Here is a 22,210-nt window from a genome sequence, read left to right on the forward strand (position 1 = left end):
GACCCGCATTCACTAGTAAAACGCGCGCGTACTAACACAGATCGGAAATGATGAGCGCGTGTGTCACAGTGCAATGTGCAATTCGGAAATCGTTCAAATGGAGCGAACCCAAAATGCGCAGACAGAAAGTGGGGAATACGTCTTGCTGAAGTGGAAAAGCTTATTCAATAACGACTTGGAAGCCATGGACAGCATGTGTAGCGAGAAATTGAGGATTCTGATTAACAACGGAGCCGTCTGGACATTAAGTTTCAGTCGAGATGACCCATTTACCCTCCTACCACTTCTGATTGGTTTGTCATACATATCAGAGACAGTGAGTGTTGTTATTGAATGATCAGATATTGTTTTTCTTTATGACAGCAATGGCAACATTCCAGAGAAGCTGCAAGAGCCTCTAAGATCATACCTGATTACAGTGAACGATACTCCCCGGTCTTTGAAACATCTCTCCATGTTGTTTATTCGCGACTATTTTGGCCGAAATTACTTATCAAAGTTAAGTTCGCTTCCACTACCAAAGCAAATCATTCGCTATCTTAAGTACGAATAATGCCTAATGTGAGACAATACAAAAGAGACAGAGGGAATAAATTTCTTAATTTAGAATGAACAGAGTGTCTGTTCAATTTGAAAGGACCCCCTTTCCCGGTTTATTTTTGCCGGTTGCATTCAGCAACAACTGTTGTTTTTGTTGCGTGATATTTTCGCAATAATGTTAACATAAAACTATCTGTTGCCCTTAATTTCATATTAAAGGTTTTTTTTCTGCCACTAAACTAAAATTTAGATCCCATTTCATCATATTATTATAGATTAACTATTAACGTTATAGAAGTCCAGGGTTGGAAAAGACTATATTTATCTTCATTTCCCTACTTCCGTAATATTTGGGCGAATTTCCGTAATAATTACGGACGTTCCGAACTTTTAAAAACAGTGTTAAATTGCTTCTTTCTGCAAATTTCGATGGTGGTTTTACAGTATATAGTGGATAGATGAAAATGAATTTAGGAAATTGTGGTTTTACTGACTTGTTTAACCTTTTCTCAATATATTTATAGCAGCAGCTTCACATTTTTTTTTCTAAATTGTTTTAATTATTAATTGATAATAATTAATTTGTATTCATTGATTTTAATTGCTAGAATTTATTAAATTACCGGAAGTACCTACCAAACAATGTTATCCTATTGTTTTTCACTTGTGTTTTACCGGCGGAAAAAAACAGGCGTGATACGATCTGTTTGCTACTGTGTAGCCCGATATAGAGTATCATTTCTATTTATCGTACGTGTGAGCGTACCATTTACGGCCATCTAGGGGTGTCATTTAACAAAAATTCCCTCGCCACAGGCCCCACCATGGTGGGCCTGTGGCGCAAATACTCATACTCAGTGTCTACGGCCCTCTGAGGACTCTTGAAATAGTTCTGCGACCGCCCCTGATATTCATTATGCAAAACTTTTTCTACGGTTCTAAGGAAAACCGTACCATCACTTTAAATGCTCACTATATAATACTGTTTAAAAACCCTCGGGATAAATCTCAAATAGCTAACCTATCCAAACAGATGTACCCCCCCCCCCCCCCGGCAAAGGACGATTTTTACAGAAGGCTTTTGAAGACGCTACCCGTGTACCGTACGGCTTTCTTTTAATCGATCTAAAAGCAAATACTCCGGAAGAAATGAGAGTTAGAAGTAATATATTTTCACAAAAAAATCACTTTGTTTACGTACCGAGAATATAAAACGCGACCTGTACCGTTCTATTAAATCATTTACCTGTTTATTAACAACATGTCGAAACGTATCAAAAAGAACGCTGAAACTATTCGTTTCCTAGCCCACTGTTCACCACGTCAAAGAAAACTAATCCTGGAAAATGCCGAGATCAGCTGGTAACAGCTTTGTGCGAATGTGCAATGAATGTTTTAAAAGGTCGAGTGCAAGTATCAATAAAACCCATTTGTCCCCCAAGAGAAAGCGTTTACTTTTTCACAAGGGCGGCTTCCTTGGACTTATATTAAAACCAATTCTACAAACATTGGGTAGTTTAGTTCCTGAGCTTTTGCGTGGGCGAGCGCGATAGACGGATTCAGGCGGACCTTGCGAACAAACAAGGACGCGTCTTCCAGGTGGATCTTAAAACCGGCCGCGGCATCGGAAGACATGAGACTGAATGCGTTTTTACTTCGATGCACTTTAATTTTGACATCTGCACCGTTGAGCATCATCCGATCTTGGAAAAATATATCGCAATGAATAGGTCCAATCAAGTCGACAAAACGACTACCACCGATGTATTGAGCCCGTTTTTTAAGACCTTTATTCACCGCATTTTCGGTCAGGGTAGGGTCAGCTTTATCCATTTTACCGGCCGTGTCTTTATGAAACAGCCCACCCGTGTGGTGAGTATCCTTTGCATCAGATCCATAAGTTAGTAATGTTTCAATCATGGCCCTATACAAATAAGTATTTGTCGAAGGGGTAATCAATCTCTCGTTCAAAGAAACGTCAACTTCGCTAAACAACGATTGCAAAAGTAAATTGGCAGGGCCTACCGGATCGGCGGGCTGGAGATCGGTACCATCGTGTTTAGTAATTTTTAGTTTGACGTTGAGCATCGTCTGAGACAAATCCATGTATTTCTCCTCGCTGGACCCCTGTATGTTGAATTGCAAGGGACCCACGTCGGTGATGCTGTTGAAAGGGTGATATTGTACCCATTGTCCTTTGGTTATACTAGTCTGTGTCGGTGGTACAGAAAACAAATCCAATTCCGATTTTAAACACTCGCACGAGTGACTGTGTACAAAAGCCATTTTTTTAGATATCGAATATATCGGAAGATCTTCTTACTCTCTTTGCGTTCGGTCGACTGATGCCTTTACGTCTACATTTTGGGAAACGATATGTTGACCAGCCTGAGTAAATCTACGTTTAGCAGCTTGTTTAACGTTTTTACCGCTCAGAATATCTCCCACTAATTCACCACCCACCCGTGCGCAACGCTTGTTTTCCGAGAGCCTTTGCACCTTTCTTTAGCAACGGTACAGCCTGCTTGAAGAGACCGGACAAGATACCTCCCAGCCCGCATCCCCTTTGATTGTACGACCCTTGGAACACTGGTATATCACCACCTCCTGCCTGTCTGACGTAGTAATCTTCGTAATCATCTGCACCAATTTTTTATTCTTATTATTTTAGACGAGATACGATGATCTGACTTGTCTGAAATGTAGTTTAACGAGTACCCTTTCTCGTCGAAATGAAATCTTTTCTCCCGTGTCGTTTATTATCTATTATATAAATTATGGTTAATTCTGGCATAGGCGAGCACAATGGAAACACTTCGGTACTAATCTCCGCCTTGGATACCTACCTTATCTATCTCAGATGTACCGCGACACGTAGATTTGATAACATTAGTTTCCACTATTACGATATTGTTCAATATTTCTATCTTAGGAAGGTATTATAAAGGGTTTTATAAGAACATTTATGATTTCAAATCGGTAAATTTTAACTCTACACGCGGTAGAAGTAATTTCCGGGTTCACGGTAAGGTAAGGTAATCACCTTGCAACTTCCCTGCATGGTTGGTTTCTACTAGGGAGTAAAACAACTCCCTGTTTCAACTAAGTTGGCCATTGGTGCTTGATGGCGATAGCCATTTTGTTTTTTGTTTATTTTCGGACCGCGTGTGTGAAGGTATAGTAGTAGTACATAAAGATCCAATTAAATATATTCATAAAACATAGGAATACATTATTTAAAATACATCGAGCAAACTGAAATCGAATGAACCCCCCTGATAGACGAGTTAGGACTTTGTATACTGTGCGCTATCTGTGTCCCGTTAGGACCCTGGGATACTCCTGCCCATGTTGCAAGCCGTCTAAAACGTCTTCATTCTTAGGCCAAAACGGCTCACTGTGTCGCGGAATAATTTATTAATTATACCAATTAGGATGGTATTTATTTGAATAAACGCCCGGAACACCTCCCCAATAAAACATCAATTAAAATAATTATCGCCACTGAGTCATTATCATTCCGAGAACCATCGTCTACACTTCCTAGAGGGGGAGCGAACGAAGCGAGCTCACCACCTAGTATCTATAAGGATGGTATCGATATCTTTTTTCACCACCAAGTTCTCACCATTCAAGTTCTATTACCTATTTTTAATCATCTGATAACATTCACACACACTGTTTATTTTTCTTAGTTTTTTTAAAATGCCTCTCTATTTACAACATTTGTGTACAAAAGAATAGAGATTTTACTGTGTAATTTGAACTACTGATAAGAAAGTACTTATTTTCAACAAGCTCGTGTAACACAAATAAAATATAGATATAGATCGGTAATTATTGGAATGTATGATCAACGCCTGGCCATTAAATCATAAATAAAGTAATTACGTCACTCACCACGTACTAGGCAATAATTAATAAACAAAGGAAAACTGCGCTAAAATAACAAATGCCAAATAACAATAATAATTAAGAGACAAAGAAACAGCTGGCGGAAATAATAATTAAACTTGACCATCAAAAATAATAACATTGGTCTAAGCGGAAAAAAAAAAATATTAATTAGATTAATAAAACTCCAACAAAGAAATATGGAATTATGGATATACCACTGGACAAATAAAAAACCGCCTAAATATTAATTAAATTAATAAATAACACCCTAAACAAAGAAAGACCTTCACTAATTATGACTAATTAAATTAATACAATAACAGGAAATTTAAAAAATGTATTTAATTAATTAATTATGAAATTACTCTCTGCCCTGTCAAGGTCAAAAGAGGACTAGGGTACAACCTCTACTACTTTCATGCTTTTTATTTGAAATAAAAATCAAACGGTATCACTGCAAAGGGACGACTTGAAGATTGATGCAGTAGATGCGAAACCTACAAGATCCATGTTTTTTTTAATGTCTTTTGTACATCTATATTTCTATTAGTAGGTCTACAATTAGTAGAGCACAAACAAACACGACTCGCAATGAGCAAGACGATCTAGAGATTGCCTTGATACCAGTAATTAATCTTTGCCTCATTTGGTAAGCATCATTAGTGTGATTTATTTATTTATTTTTTTATTTATTTAGGTTTAAAAACACATACAAAACAGCAGCCATTGGCTGATAACGTTTGTTTACAATCAATATACATATATAATTAAAAGTAAAAGAGGCACAATTACAAACAGCATAGAAAAATAACTATATATTATAAAACACAAAATACAATGACTAATCAGCACCAATCAGCGCCAAAACCTCACATTTGCCAACTGTCGCCCTCACCGATAAAGTTCATAATGTAATTGTATTATCTTTTTCTCGTCAGATCAGGTCCGCTGCTACACTCACGAGACTGTAGGTTAACAATAACTTATTTTCGACAAAATTTTGCTTCCTATCCTGTATTTAATAAATGTTTTTTGTGTGTTTTTTTAATTTTGTATAGGTGTATAAAAGTGCATATATGCTGATAATGCTCCTGGAAAATCACAACATATTTTGGGTTGTCTTACTTTTAAATCGTAAGTAAAAATTAATATGAAGCTTGGTATCTGTAGACTAGGCCTAACTTACTATGCACACTGATGTTGTGGTTTTTTATTCTAATTTAATAACAACTATTTTAATAATAACTATTGAAGGAAATAAACGTTTAGACTTTGCACTTGCACTACTTGTGTAACAGTGTATTGTCATGAATATGATGTACAATGTATGTATTGTATACATATGTAATTGTGTTCTCTGGAGTATCTGCAATATAATATACTTGTTTGTGCGTTTGTTAGATATGTGAAAGATAAAAACAACAATAATTTTCATTAAAGTTGTATTACAAACATGCACTGCTGTAACAGTAACTGTAGATGATGTAGAGGTCGTTGAAGGTTCTGAAGCAAGAATAACATGCAACATTGTGTCAGCTACCAGTTCATTTGACCCTACTGTATCATGGTATAATGTTACCAATGGTGTAACTGACATAATAGCAACGTATCAGAGTGGACTTGGAACAGTAGAGCTTGGCTACAGTGGTAGATTCAGTGTTGAAAATGACAATATTCTTGTAATTAACAACACTCATAGAAGTGACAGTGGCAAATACCAGTGTATTGTGAGTTTGGTCAGAGATAGTCCACCAATTGATAATGATATATGTACAATGACTGTTAATTGTAAGTATGGTTTTTTGTTGCTAAAATGGTATTTAAAAAAACATTATAATGTACGGAAATGAAAATTAGAGAGATGGCTATTATTTGCATTCCTCCGGTGAATTTATATGTCGCGATCGTGGGATTTTAATTCCAAGACAACATAGTATGATATTTTAATAAAATAATCACGATTTGTTTTTCAAATATAGTCAAATATGTATCCGCACTTTCGATAATTGATAACTTTATATTTTTATTTACCTCAAAATCAATAGAGATTATTAATAATTAATAATATTATTCTCTGTTTAAGATGTCGATAAACCTGAAATTAGATTCGTAACCCCTGTAATTGAAGGAGATGACGTTGTTATGTCATGTTATGCCGATTCCAGTCTACAACCTGTGTACTCATTTACAAAGGATGATGGGATACTGCAACATGGTGATTCATCTACGTTTACAATCCCATCAGTGTTTCACACTGATAGCGGCAGTTACGAGTGTGAGGCGGACAATGGTGTTGGTTCCAAACTAAAAAGTAACAATAGAATCCTAGAAATATATTGTAAGTTATTCTAATTCCATGTTTTACAAATTTTAATGCAAACGTACGTAGGCCACAATTTCTATTGATCATACATTCCAATAATTTGATATCTATATATATTTTTTGTGTTTCTACTAATTTTTTCAAGTTATGTTTTTAGTGTTGTATTCAACTTCAGATTTTTACTGTTGCGCTACTTAAACAAATACCATGCATATTCGGAAATATCATTTTAAAAAATCCACCGAAAAAAATGTTAGTACTATAGTTTAGTACATAAGAAAGTATATATTTTTTTTATTTTGTCAACAAAAAGAAGTTAGGAACGTATTGATCATCTCCCCTTTGTTTACAAAAAAATATAATGTAATAGTTTATTCATGACGTAAGACAAAATAGATACAATCAAGTTTAAAAAGGAAAAATCCTCACTTAAAGAACATGAACTCTTCAAGAGATTTTCCCTTTTTCTTAAATCAAGCGAATTTCTACGGATGAAACACAATGTGATCTTTTTGTAGTTCGTACAATTGCTAATTTAATATGTAATCCAAATGTAACGCGGTTCTGTAATGCAGATGGTAATAGAACATATGCTTTTTCTATATAGTATTTTCAAACGTAACCTTGATTTTTTTTTTAAAGAAGAGGTTCAGTATAATAGAAAAAAAACCTGCTTGATTTGTTTTAAAACTAAAGGCATGATAATATTCGATTAAAAAGTATTTACCCATATTTCAGGATAATAATTTAAATAGGGCAAAAATAAAGAATAATATAACGTGTGAAGTGCGTCAGAATTTAGCAATACACTGGCTTTATGAATTATTGCAGTTTTACAGTTTTACTTTATTTTTTTATTTCTATTTTATGTCTTTAGGCAATGTGGCCAAGGATTACCAATAGTGAATTAATCACTGTCCTATCAGATAGGTGGTGGTAATCCCCCTGATACAGGGGCTATTGTGTGAACCAGTTCACCGGGGTAACCCCCTACTCTTTTTCGAATAATGAACTGGGTTCTTTAAAGTACACACAGGTTATAACTGTGTACACTGGACCTACGGTTTATAGTCCTTATCCGAGAAGACTTGTTCCACCACCAGAACTAGGAGCGAGTCGGCCTCGAACCCTTGCCGATGTTGTTGTTGGCTCTTTAGGTACGGTAAACGGCGCCCCTGCCTTAACCGCTCGGCCATATGACTCGCTCTTTACACTAAGAATCCAAGAAACTTAGTTTTTATACTCTTTCAATATCATTGTTTTGAACCCGGACACATTAAAGGGGTTATGTTGTTTTGTAATTAACATTTAATGATAATTTATTTATAGCAAACCACATATTCATTTTTTCACGAATATACTCGTGTACACACAAGGCATTTGTGGCGTAAGGAAAAAGTACTGATTTCAATATTATCGGAGTCTGACACATTGCAAATATCATTGATAAATAATAACAATTTTGTAACACATATTGTTACTGCACCAAAAAAAAGTTTTTTTAAGTAACTGGTGATCCATTTCAGAGCAATTCCTCTTACAGTATAACATAGTTTGAAACTCTTTTTTATTTTCTGGGTATTCCAGATAAAATTATTATTTACATCAGGTAGTTGGACTACCTAACTACTTTTTAGGAAATAAAAAGTTCGACTATTTTTTAGAAGGATTTTTTACAAATTTTCATTCGGCAACCACGTCAAATTCAGGCTTGGTGTGAGCGAAAGCAAATTACCATGTTGATAAGTACTGGATGCTTTTTTCATTTTTTTGCATATCAGATAAACCTGTGACTGATGAAGGCCTACGTGATTTGATAGTTTATCCTGGTGAGACAATTGTAATTACATCTAAACTATCAGCTAATCCTTTTGACGTCACTTACCTTTGGACCACTGATATTCCTGGAAATGAAGATGCCATTGACAGTGGAGCCACATTTACAATGAAGGTGGCAACAGCGGAAGTTGATGGTGCAGTTTATTTAGCAAATTTGACAGTTACAAACAGCATTGGCTCAAACACATATTCAACTAAAATCAAAATATCATCACCATTTGACATTCAACTATAATAATTTGAATTTTTAAATCTATTATTAATTGATAATAATATAGTTTTGAATTAAATGTTTGCTTGTTTGTTGCTATTGGTTGCTTTTCTGTGTGAATTTGTCTGTTTATCTTCCAACAGTAGTGGCTTTGAAACGTAGACATACAATTGAAGATTTGCGTTTTCCTTCTACAACCATAGATTGATTTCACATGTCCGTCACATTCACTTTGGAATAATACAATATTGGTTATTTGAGAATGGTCTAGAAGTAGGCCTAAATTGAAATCATTCATAAATATTCAAATGAAATGGAATAATTATTATACTAGACTAGTTAAAAATAAACAATTCAATCTGCCTAATGCCCCTGCCCAAATAATTATTGGGTCTAAAGGTAGAGAAATTTGACAGGCCTAATTAAATCTGCTAAAAGAATGGAACAATAGCGGTTTCTTTAAATAAGTTTGAATAAAGTGTTATCAAATCCTATGGAGGAACATCTGAGACGGCTATGGTGAGTCCCCTTTCCAGTCGATGATCGATTTTTTGAGGAGAAAAAAAAAGAAATGCGACAATTTGATTAGTAGCGTTGAATAACGTCTGAGTTGAAATAACCCCTAACAGCCGTTTTGCATTGTGTATATAGTACACATTGTATACCATAACAACAGGAAAAATTAGTATTTAATATTTGTTTTCCTAAAGGTAAAATTTGCGTTCAGTCAAGCAATCATAAACCAGTTCATCAAGCTATGTTATTAATCTACATGACACTTGACTGCTTTGTGTCGCCCTCTTCATACTTTTCAATTTTGTTTAAATTTACGGTACCGAAATGACAGTTGTCGGCTTCTTGTCAATAGGCATAGCTTTGTAGCTCAGCTGTATCTCGTCTTTGTAGTAAGTATACGATGTTTATGTTTGTTTTTCTTTTTTATAGATAATTTAGATTAATTTGTTTAAATAGGCCTGAATGAAACAAAGACAAAAATGTTAGTGAATTTGTGTACCGAAATATATCTATAGGTCTATCGCATATCTATATCATATATGATTTTTTGTTCTGTCTTTATTTGTTTTCTTTTGCGTTAAAAAATATATATTATACTAAACTTTCCATAGATATCGGTAGGCCTGTACCTTCAGATATCTACAATAATAAGTCTATTTTTTTTTTTTATATTAATAATATGTTTCCAAAAAGTAAAACGTTTGGTTGGACTATGTTTCTTTTAAACTGCGAGTACAAGTATATACCAGTATTTAACAATGGCTATTGTGGTTTAATGGAATAATAGTAATCCTATGTCTAACCAAATAGAAACAATCATTAAACCAACGTTGTCAATAATAATACTATAATTTGTTATACTATACGTTTTGCTTCTTGTGTTTATAATGTTTTCTGATTATTTGTGTTTTGGTAAATGACAGTTCTATTACAAATAATCACTGCTGTAACAGTAACTGTGGATGATGTAGAGGTCGTTGAAGGTTCTGAAGCAAGAATAACATGCAACATTGTGCCAGCTACCAGTTCAGCTGCACCAACTGTAACATGGTACAATGTTACCAATGGTGTGACTGATACCATATCAACTTACCAGAATGGATGGAGCAATAGAACCTGGATATATTGACCGATTCAGTGTTCAAAATGACATTACTCTTGTAGTTACCAACATTCTTAGAAGTGATAGTGGAACATATGAATGTTATGTGAGTTTGGTTGGAGATAGTCCGTCTGCCGATTCGGATATATGGACACTAACAGTTGATTGTGAGCATTCATTTTTAAATTTAATTTTCAATGTTTTTAACAATAAATTAGTGTTTTAGAATTAGAAAAGGAGCCCAATTAATTCATTAATATATTTATTGTTAATATTTCTAAGTTGTATGAAGATTATAATAATGTTATAGTTAAAGTTTTAATATTAATATATAATTTTTACAGTTAGGACAACCGGCACCGCCACAGCGATAACATTAGTTGGCTTTTGACGATTTTAATTCAATCTTTTTTCAATTCAATGTTTCAGCAGACCTAGGCCAACTGTTAGTAGTGGTACAAAATGAATAAACCAAAATGAAATAAAATTTGAAAGGATAAAATTATAAACATAATCAATTTATTATGCACATAATAACAATAATAATAATAATAATAACACTATTAATAATAATAATAATAAGAACACTAATAATAATAATACTAACAATAATAATAATAATAATAATAATAATAATAATAATAATGTTGATCGTTGTTACACAGAAAAGGTATCATTTATTTATTTTACAGATTTTGACAGTTGTAATAGTCTACTGATTGATGTTAATTCTTTCACTGCTGCACATAATGTTACAATCACCTGTTCTGGTTCTATAGATGGCAATTTTGTTATAAACCTTTGTAAAGATGAAAATCTTATCATATCACAGACTACATTACCTCTAACATACGTAGTAGAGATTGTATCAGAGAACAATACGGGAATATACAGATGTGAAGCAAGTAACACAGTTAAAACTGTTTCAAGTAATACATTACGACTTGCATACTGTAAGTTTGGCATTACTTTTATCTAGTAATTTAGGCCAGTTATTGTATAATAAGGTAATGCTTTAATGAAATTTCTGAATGGAGAATTGTATGTAAGGTTCCGTTTATGTTTAGTTATTTTCCCGGTTAAGTAGGTTTCTAGCCACCATTATTTCCAATGTAACCAACTTCCTGGTAAATAAAAGTCTGAACAGGCCCATAAAACTATATAGAGTATTAATGATTTCTTTTCATTATAGACTATAGGCATACTATAAATAAATAATATTAATTTTTAAAAAATAGTTCCTTGATACAAATCAGAATTGTGTTTAGTTTCTCATAGTACAAGTATACATGAGTGTATGCATTAAACATACAAACATTAGGCCACGCCTATATCAAACAATTATTTTATTTATTCGACTTCTCACTAACTCAGTTAGTGAAGGATCTGGACCAACAGGTGGTAAACACCTCTAAAACGGTCCAGTCCCAATTTGCACAGTGGCTGTGAGTGACAGTGGCTGTGTTTGTGTGGACTAGTACACCGGGGTAACCCCCTACTCGTCTCGAAAGATGTACTAGGTTCTTTAAAGTGAGCTATGTGTACACTGGACCTACGGTTTATAGTCCTTATCCGAGAAGACTCGTTCTACCACCAGAACCATGGAGCGAGTGAGCCTCGAACCCTTGCCGATGTTATGGCTACTTAATTACGGTTCCACTGTCTTAACCGCTCGGCCACTCACTTATAAAACAGCCAACTTTAATAATAGTAACACACATTTAATGTTTAGAATATGATTTATTTCGGTTTCTTGTGAAAAATTGTTAGTAATTTAAATGTTATTATTGTTTTGCAGATTTAACCGGTTCTGTCACCATTAATTCCACTTCTAACGACACTGCTATTGTAGTTACATGCTCTGGTCAAATTGATGGTATCCCGGTTCCAATTATAAAGCTCTATAAAGACGGTAATATAATTCAGGAACAATCTGCATTACCTCTAACATACATAATCAGAAGTATAACAGAGAATGACGATGGGAGCTATACGTGTGCAGTTAGTAACACTGCTGTTTCGACAAAAAGTTCTGTACTAGAACTGCGTAAGTATCCGTTAATTGGTGTAGTGTACCTATAGTTGACAGTAACAAGTTGTGTATTTAATAAGTAGGATAAAAAAGACCATTAGTTTTTATTTGATTTAGTTACTTTCTATTTATTAACCATTGTATTGTTATAACCAAAACTGTGCATTGAAAGAACGGTTTGTCAAATGTTTCTGATGTTGACAACATAGAATATTCTATAAACACTAAATCAAGTTGGCATTTATTCTAATACTTTCGGCCCATTGTGACTACAGTGAACTAGGCCTGAAACGCTTTCCTGTCTAGCTGTATCTATTAGAAGTGTGTATGTTGCTTTAGATTGTGAATTTGAACTATTGAAGAAACAAACTAAATGGATTGCTTAATTATATTTTACCGACGTTACTGACAGTAGTACAAAGTAATACATATTTTGACTTAGATAAACCAATAATCGAGATGACAGAAGACTTTACTGTCCAATCAGGTGAGAAAGTTGCAATCAGGCTTAATGTCAACGCTAACCCTCAAGATGTAACTTATGTTTGGATCAGTGGTGTTTCAGATACAGATACAAATCCTGAAACCTTTACATTTACTTCACCAATGGACGCAGGGGCAGTTCATGCAATATCCGTAAATGTAACTAATCTTATTGGTTCAGCTTCGAAAACAATACACATTACGGTCACAGGTTGGATTTAATTAATTGCATTGGTTAAATTATAATAATTATTCCGAAAATGTTATTTCGGTACCCTTCAATAAATTATAATTGATAATACGAAATACAAAGAGATAACAACAAATTAAAATCTCTTAATCTAACCATCTCTCTCCACAAAAGCTCGGTACCATGGTTGTTATAAAGATATTACAGATAAGATAACAAAATAATGAACAGAATGTTACAAACAACTTAAAAGTTGTTTGTTGTTAATTTACAAGTACTATAGATTTTCTCCCCCCAGAGTCAGTACTAGAGGAATCTGATGAGGACGTTAGTGATAGTACGGGTCTTATTGTTGGTATGTTCTTTATTGGCGTCTTCGCTGGTGCTTTTGGATTTTATATTTTTTTTCAGTTTCTTTTTTTATTTTCTGGCGAGTCATCACTGTACCTAAAAATTGAAACACTTTTTTACGTAGCAGAATTTCACCATTCTTAGTTGTGATCTCTGTTACACATTTTAGTTTATGTACATTTAACCAATTATATATATAAGTTGTTTTGTGACTGTGTAATTTGGTAGTAGTCACTCTCATACTGTAGGCCTACATTTAAAAGTAACACATCCAAATGCCAACTTTAAGTCAATAAATAATAAATAATAATAAATCAAAATTAATTGAAAAAATAATGCATAATCGAATTTCTTCCTTTTTAACTAAACATAACATTTTATTTAAAGGCCAATATGGTTTCAGGAAAAAGTATTCAACAGATCTTGCTTTATTAGATATTTTTGACAAAATTACAATTGCCCTGAGTAAAAATGAGTTTTCTGTTGGCATTTTCCTTGATTTATCTAAGGCCTTCGATACTATTAACCACGATATTTTAATTCATAAACTTTCAAATTACGGTATCAGAGGCCTTCCTTTAAAACTAATTAAAAGCTACCTTTCCAATCGTGTTCAGTTTACTTCCTTAAATAATTTTAACTCTTCCTATTCCCGTTTAACCTGTGGTGTTCCCCAAGGATCGATTCTTGGACCACTCTTATTCCTGATTTTTGTTAACGATATACCAAACAGCTCTAAATTACTAAATTTTATCTTATTTGCTGACGACACAAATATTTTTTTCTCTCATCCTAAATTAAATACCTTGTTTAAAATTGTCAATGATGAGTTACTTAAAGTTTCAAATTGGCTCAAACACAATAAATTAACTCTTAATACATTCAAAACGAACTATATAATATTTTCTAAACGTAAAATTTCAAATTCTTTAAATGAACAAATATACATTGATAATAAAATGATCAAACGAGTTAATGAAACCCAATTTTTAGGAGTAACCATAGATGCCTCTCTGACTTGGAAACTACATATAAATAAAATCAGTAATCTAGTTTCTAGAAATGTTGGAATATTGAACAAATTAAAACATATCTTCCCTCAAAAAACCTTATTAACCCTTTATAATACTTTAGTTTTGCCTTACCTTTCTTATGCCAATTTATGTTGGGCAATTACTCTAGATAAATTTAATACGTTATGCCCCTGGACAAGTCTAGAGAAAACTCAAATTGACCGCCTTTTTAAACTACAAAAACGTGCACTTCGGATTTGCGCGGGAGAATCATTTAGAGCCCATACAAAATTACTTTTTAAAAGATTTAACGTTTTAAACATTTATGATTTAAATAAATTACAAGTTGCCTCATTTATGTACCGTTTATCTAACAATTTACTGCCTTCACATTTTAATGCTTTATTTACAAGAATTGACGAACGCCATTCCTATAAAACCCGATCCTCTGTTAACAATTATATCTTTGATAATTTAAATGTTAAGGCTCGACGATTTTCTATGTATTATTTTGGTCCCAAACTTTGGACTTCACTCTCAAATGAACTTAAACAGAAATCTTCTTTTTCTAGTTTTAAATCTAATTTCAAACACAAAATGGTGTCAGAATATGCTACATAAATTTTCGCCGATCTTTTATCCTTATTTATTTGGTGGTGATACATGGCATTAAATCCTTCACCCTGGTATTCAATAATCTCCGCTACATTGTATCGTTATACTTGTTATTATACCATATTTAATTATATTTCATATTGTACTCTAATTGTTATCATTATCCCTTTTATCATATATTATATAATTGCCTGGTTTATCTTAACTTCTATAATTTAAATTTTTTTTTTATTTCTTTATTTTATGTACTTTCACTATTATATATTTATATTTTAGTCTACTCTGTAGCAATGTTAGTATACTTAGGCATACGGGAGTCACGACTTAAAGTTCAGTGAACTTACTGTGAACTTCCATCCACCCACATTTAATATATGTTATGTTATGTAAATGTAAATGATATATATATATATATATAAGTGAGTGGAAAAAATAAATAAACGAAACGAAACGAATGGCTACCAGATGTCTCTGTGAGACGGTTATTTGAACCAGTACCAGTACCAGTATCTAACATGCATTTCTGAGCTGAGCTTTAAGTATATACTCTAGTAGCTAGATCAACTTTCGTATGCACTTTGAGGTCCAGAGAATTTGACTTCAGAAATTGGTTTAGGGTGGTCAAACAATCATTTTTGGTTTGGTTACACATTTTGAAAATGTGGCGAAAGGTCAAAAGGTCAGGGTGAAAGGTCATAAGACCAAACACCAATATGTCCTTAAAGTAATTTTGGTCTCAAATTGATCAGAAGGTATACATTTATATTCAGTCTAATGGGACATTTTTGTTAAAAATGACAGGAAATGCCATTTCTGACCTTTGACCCACAACCCAGGGCATGTATTTATCTCCGTAACTACTGGTCGTAGACACTTGAATTTGGTTTTAAATTGTTCGAAATATATATTTTGTTATTTGTTACACATTTTGAAAAATGTTACAGAAGGTCAAAGGGTCAGGGTCAAGGATTATATGAACAAATAAATAAAGGTACTTGTATCTCGGCAACCACTGGTCGCAGCAAGTCAATTTCGGTCTCAAAATGTTCAGAAGGCATACATTTATATTCTGTCTAATGGGGCATTTTAGTAAAAAATGATCAGAAATGCCATTTCTGACCTTTACCCCAAATACCAGGGCATCTTCATATCTCTGTAAGTACTGGTCGTAGAAACTTAAATTTGGTATCAAATTGTTCGAAATATACATATTTACATTCATTGTAATAGAAAATGTTGTTAAAAGATGAACAGAAAATACTATTACTAATGTTTCAAACAAAAAAATATCTCTACACAACTTATCCTTAGACAGTAATGTTATCCAATAACTGATACTTTAAATTGTTTCAATTTAAAGTACTATAGTTATTGCTGTCCACGAGAACATTTTGATATAAACGTCAAACTCAGCAGTTCTTTTCAGAATGCTAAAAGTATTATATATTATTATATTCTTCTATACACATGGATGTGTGTGCAACTGACATAAAAGTGCTTGTTCTGCCTAATAATCTAGTTTTATAGGAGTGTTTTGTAATTAGAATTACACATCATTGTACGATTTTGTTATATATAGGCCTACTGCAATACACGCAGTAAAAATATTGAAAGTATATAGACAAACAGAGAAGTGATACGAGAAAATAACTGTCGAATGTCCATTATAAAGTTAGTGAGTGAGTTATTGCTGCCTCTGTGGTTGGTTGGTTGGCTACTTACTATGTATTTGCATTAAATTCATTTCACTTCCTTCTATAGATATTGTAAAATGAATTATTAAACCATAAATGGCAGAACATAAAAGCATCTTTGTTTAGCTTATTGAATAAATAAACAAAGGCCCTAAGATCCGGAGAAATATTTTGCTTTGAAGTTTACATAATACGCTTTCTATGTTCATGATGTATGATACAGTGGGCCTAATAATAGGCCTAGGATAATAACAATGAACCTTATAACGAAAGGGACTTTCCCTTTTAGGATATACTTGAAATAATCGAGAATTGAAAGGATATGTTCAGATGTTCACAAGCGCCTTGAGCACTTTAGTGGATATGTGCGCTGTATAAATCTTATTATTATTATTATTATTATTATGTGTATGTAGGAAAATGCTGATATAAAAAATGTATGTTACATTTTTGTTGATAGCGCTCTCATACCTTGGTAAGTACGAATCATAACCAGTATTCATCATCACCATCTTCCTATACTGTGCAGAACCTCATTTGAGTATAGTCACACATTGTATTGGCAGTACAGACCAGCCGTTATTCCATTTAGTTGCGAAGTTGAAGACAGATATGAATTTTAAGACAGATATACTAACATGTTATTAGATTGTATTTTAGTAATTGAACAATTCAATTCAAAATATTTTTTTTTCAATTTCAGTTATAAATGCTTATACATATATAATTGTTACTGTACAAGATTCTAATGTCACATTAGGTGAAGATGCTATTATCAACTGTGTCTACAGTCTCAGGCGGCCTGGGATAAACCCATTTATAGGTATACAATGGTTCAATAGTACTTCAACGGGAGATATGTTAAACATTCTTGTTGCTAACATGGACTCTAATCCAAATGGTAGATATACAGTCAATAACACAATACAACCTGATAGAGGTATGGCTACTCTCACCATTGCAAAAACAGTGTTATCTGACGACGGCTATTATGTATGTAGAATTAATGATTATTACTTTGGAGAAGCTGGTTCACATTTTGGAAAACTTAATGTTCACTGTAAGTATTAAATTACGTCATTATTAGTATTTCTAATAAAATCGAATATGCAAGACAATTATGACGTTTCAATTACGATTATTTGTACGGGGAAACGAGCTAATGTTGTCCGATGCTCGTTGTTCTCACAATCTCACGTAGGCCCATAATATAACGATTTTGAATTTCAAGAAAATAAAAAAAGCATAGGTCTTCATATTATTCGTTACTACATAAAAGTACGGATGTACTGTATTTTTTTTTTAATTGTATATACAGATTATATACCAACTTTTATATATTGTATTGTACTTGTTTTATTGTTTTAAACATTGTTCATGTATTTTAATTATTATTATTATAATTATTTTATATATGAATTAGACCAATAAAAAATTAATTGAATTGTATCTTTCTTTTATAGATTTTGACAGTAGTTGTCTGCTGATTGATGCTAATAATTTGCTGAAAAAATCACATGTTCTAGCTCTATAACTGGCAACCCAATCAATCTTTTTCACAAGAGCTAATATGTCAAAGTATATTATGTTTGTGTTAATTTTGTAAACAATGTGAAATGAAAGTGTTTGTTTTTGCAGACTTAACCGGTACTGTCACCATTAGTTCCACTTCTAATGACACTGCTATTGTAGTTACATGCTCTGGTTCAGTTGATGGTAACCCGGTTCCGAATATAAAGCTCTATAAAGACGGTATCATTCAGGAGCAATCTGCATTACCTCTAACATACATAATCAGCAGTGTAACAGAGAATGACAAAGGAATCTACATGTGTGAAGTTTACAACACTGCTTTTTTAACAAATAGTTCTATACTAGAACTGCGTAAGTTTTCAATAATATATGTGTGGTTTGTTGACAATAAACTAATTTAAAATGTGATGAAAGTAAACAATTATGTAAAAACAAATAAGAATTACGGGTATTTGATGATATTATTTTGTAACTTTATCTTAATATATAAAGAATCGGTGAAAGATGTTTATCAGATTGTCTTATTATACTTGCAAACACTGAAATTGACATTTTCTTGTGAAAAAGCAAGATTGTTTTATAATTAGGCCTAAATGTATTCAAGCACATTTCAAAAATGTCTTAATAATTATTCAGATAAACCAACAATTGAGACAGTAGAAAACGATAGTGTTGAACCTAGTGTGGCATATGTTATCGCCCCTGACATCCAAGCTAACCCTCAAGAGGTAACTTACGTTTGGAGCAGTGATGATGTTAACGACATAGACACAAACCCTGCAACATTCACATTTACTTCATCAATGGTTGTTGGCACAGTTCATAACATATCACTGAAGGCTACTAATCTCATTGGATCAACTTCAAAGAAAGTACGAATTACAGTCTCAGGTTAGAAGGATGTTTTTTCATTCGATCGTGAAAGAAACAAACAAGTATCGACCTATCTCCATGCAACTTTTAATGGTTTAACAAGCAGTTTACGCCTTAAGTATGACAACAACAAGTCATTACTTGTCTTGCAACCTCACTTACAGAAATGTTCCCTCACCTTTTACCAATGCGTGCAGTATCTTACAGATACAGATAAAAATCAGTGGAAGAGGAGTGTTTATTTAACTTGATTTGTGTTTTTCTGCAGAGTCGTCAAAGCAATCTGAACACAATAAAGACGTCAGTGATAGTAAGGGTTTGGTCATTGGGATGTTTTTTGTAGGTGTCTTTGTAGGTGCAATTGGACTTTACACTTACAATACGATAAGAAAGGTAGACCTATTGCTCGATAATACTTTTTGTACACTTTACCATTGTTTATGAAACCGTTATTATTATCTGTATGATAATTTAATTAATGAGTTAACTGATATAATAATTCCTTAAATGAGTTGAAAATAATAACAAAATGCCATAAGTTCTTCAAAGTAACATAATACTTCATTATTTCTACTATTTGTACGCAATGTGGATCTGCTGTTTATTCATTTTGTTTGTTTTTTATTTAAAAAAAAAGATAATTATCTCATAATAGCGGAAAAAAGAAAACCAAAAAACATTTTATTAATTAATAATTGTGTTAATTATTCTTTAATTATTGATTTATAGAAATAAACTTATTTATGACTTAAGTATACATATTTTACAATTTGTGAAATAGATTGAATCCATCCTGAACGGAATTTTTAATTAATGTTTACCGGTATTTATTTATTCTTTAGAAGAAGTTTGCAGAGAAACAAGATACCGTAACAAGAAAACAAGATGTGAGCATTTCATTTTAATACAATCTAAGAACTGATTTAGGCTAAGTATACACATTGAAATACATTGATTCCGCTTAGGCAATTATGCTGTTTAATTATTATGTATTTATTCTTTAGAGGAAATTGCCAGAGAAACAAGGTACAGAAAATAGAAATCAGGATGTAAGTATAAGTAAGTAAGACTCTATAGTTCACTATGTCGGTGTGTCGGTCTGTCGGTCTGTCGGTCCGGTATCACTATGCGTTTTAGCACGCAACTTATGGCTGTTGGCCTTGTTTTTGTTTAAGATCAATTTAAGAACTGTCCACAGAACAACTAGTACAGACAATCTAAAGACTGATTATTACCATGATTAATAATATTCTATATTTCGTTTATATTTAGTATTATATTTATACTTATATGGAATATATGGGAGGCAGTGGCACAGATTATTATTATGAATTATAATCTATATTTCATTTATATTATTTTATTATATTTATAGACTTATATGGAATATATGGGAGACAGTGGCACAGACAACCAAACCTACCAAGACTTACAACATACAGTACAGGAGTCTGCTTATGAGAACGTTAAGCCAGGAAATAAATATAACTAGAAAAGTGATGTTAGAAATGAATAGAGGAACAATATAATAATAATAACCAAATGTTGTGACGAATTGCAAATGGGTTGTGAACAAAAAAAATACACACAGCACATACAAATGCGCCTTAAAGAAGGTCAAGACCAGTTATTAGCTCATTTTACGCTTTCTAGTCTGAACATATTGTGCTTTGGTTTGTTGTCAATTAGTATTCAGTATTTATTTATTCATGGTCAAACACAGTAAAATATGTTCAAGGTTTGAAATTATTTTTCTGTATTCACATAAAAATATAAAAATGAGTTAAAAAGGTTAACATTTTGTAAAATACAGATAAAACACATCGTTTAAAATACAAAATACAGGCAAGATTGGTGTGTGAAAAGGGTATAGCATAAAATGATCAACATTTCCAAGTTTCATTGAATTGCCTCATTGCAGTAGGGATAAACAAGTTTCTCAATATATTGGTTTTCCATCTTGGGTACACTAAACCCCCTGACTTACTAAAGACAAGGTACTGTAATGGTGGAGAGGGTGATACTCATCCCACATAATTACTTAAAATGTTTTACTTTTGGCAACAATATCTTTAGCGTTCTTACTATCTTTAGTTCAATTATGCCTAAACTTAGTCTTAGTTCTGCTGTTGCTTTTTGACAAAATTATAGATAATTGATTATATATTGCAATCTACTACTAAAATGTTGTACACGGAAATAATACAAATAACCGATCAGGATGAGTGAACCAGTGAATGCCTACTTCAACAATAAATAAACAGTGAATTATTATTGGTCAAATGTGAAATAGCAGGAAATAGCATTTAACCAATATTGGTTCCCCCATGGAGAAATAACTTATTTCTCCATGGTTCCTCTGAAATGGCGTACGCGTAACGCAAAAATGGATTGATTAATCCAAAAAGCGATAATAGTTGAGATGATCCATCGCGTCGTGATTGATTGGTTACATTATTTGAAATGTTGGAATATAGGCCTAGGCCTATGTTACGTCAAACTTTGTAATAAATGTCGCACTTTTGATAACCTCGAACTTTGTCAATTGAGCTGTCAATAACTGAGCTGTCGCACGTTTATATATATATAAGAACAGTAACATTGATAAAATCACTGTTGCGCGTGCGTACAACTGAGGACTAGTGCTGTTCCGCCGTACCACGCCGAGAATGTTAAAGAGTCGTTATCCAATCGAGTTCGAACAATACCTTGAAAGCCCCAGTGGTCTAATGGTTAGGACATCTGCATATCAAGCAGGCGGTCCGAGTTCGAGTCTCGGTTGGGGCGACTTTTTCTCATTCTCACAGATTTTCCTCATCGTTATCGTTTCAAATTAATTAATTAAATTTCAGTATATCACCGGGCGGTTTAGAATTAATGTTCATTGCCTGATGTGTTTATATATATATATATATATATATATATATATATATATATATATATATATATATATATATATATATATATATATATATATATATATATGTGATTGTATCAA

General features: G+C 32.8%; 4 protein-coding genes across 6 annotated transcripts in view; 3 read left to right on the plus strand and 1 right to left on the minus strand.

The window, feature by feature from the left end:
* Positions 1 to 22,210, minus strand: part of LOC140055259 (large ribosomal subunit protein uL15-like) — a 165,228-nt gene that overhangs the window by 103,333 nt on the left and 39,685 nt on the right. The gene's annotated exons all lie outside the window — the stretch shown is intronic.
* LOC140054872 (junctional adhesion molecule A-like) lies at positions 187 to 8,855 on the plus strand. 3 transcript variants are annotated; one of them, XM_072099970.1, is made up of 6 exons: positions 4,983 to 5,086; positions 5,376 to 5,404; positions 5,496 to 5,571; positions 5,878 to 6,225; positions 6,521 to 6,775; positions 8,542 to 8,849. In XM_072099970.1, exons 3-6 carry the CDS (start codon positions 5,514 to 5,516, stop codon positions 8,832 to 8,834), a joined length of 954 nt encoding a protein of 317 aa, XP_071956071.1. In that variant the 5' UTR covers positions 4,983 to 5,086; positions 5,376 to 5,404; positions 5,496 to 5,513; the 3' UTR covers positions 8,835 to 8,849. The 3 variants fall into 3 exon arrangements, with proteins under 3 accessions (XP_071956070.1, XP_071956072.1, XP_071956071.1); XM_072099969.1 differs by lacking the exons at positions 4,983 to 5,086; positions 5,376 to 5,404 and adding an exon at positions 187 to 316 and having other exon boundaries at positions 8,542 to 8,855; XM_072099971.1 differs by lacking the exon at positions 5,376 to 5,404 and having other exon boundaries at positions 4,979 to 5,086.
* On the plus strand, positions 10,424 to 13,919 carry LOC140054823 (uncharacterized). Its single transcript, XM_072099915.1, has 6 exons — positions 10,424 to 10,595; positions 11,121 to 11,381; positions 12,227 to 12,475; positions 12,903 to 13,154; positions 13,417 to 13,484; positions 13,872 to 13,919. The coding sequence occupies exons 1-6, from the start codon at positions 10,424 to 10,426 to the stop codon at positions 13,917 to 13,919; spliced, it is 1,050 nt and encodes a 349-aa protein (XP_071956016.1).
* LOC140054420 (uncharacterized) lies at positions 17,625 to 22,073 on the plus strand. Its single transcript, XM_072099399.1, has 7 exons — positions 17,625 to 17,866; positions 18,445 to 18,690; positions 18,976 to 19,230; positions 19,481 to 19,605; positions 20,055 to 20,099; positions 20,217 to 20,261; positions 20,588 to 22,073. Exons 1-7 carry the CDS (start codon positions 17,665 to 17,667, stop codon positions 20,702 to 20,704), a joined length of 1,035 nt encoding a protein of 344 aa, XP_071955500.1. The 5' UTR covers positions 17,625 to 17,664; the 3' UTR covers positions 20,705 to 22,073.

Source organism: Antedon mediterranea, chromosome 7 (genome assembly GCF_964355755.1).
Source record: "Antedon mediterranea chromosome 7, ecAntMedi1.1, whole genome shotgun sequence".
NCBI classification, from domain to species: domain Eukaryota; kingdom Metazoa; phylum Echinodermata; class Crinoidea; order Comatulida; family Antedonidae; genus Antedon; species Antedon mediterranea.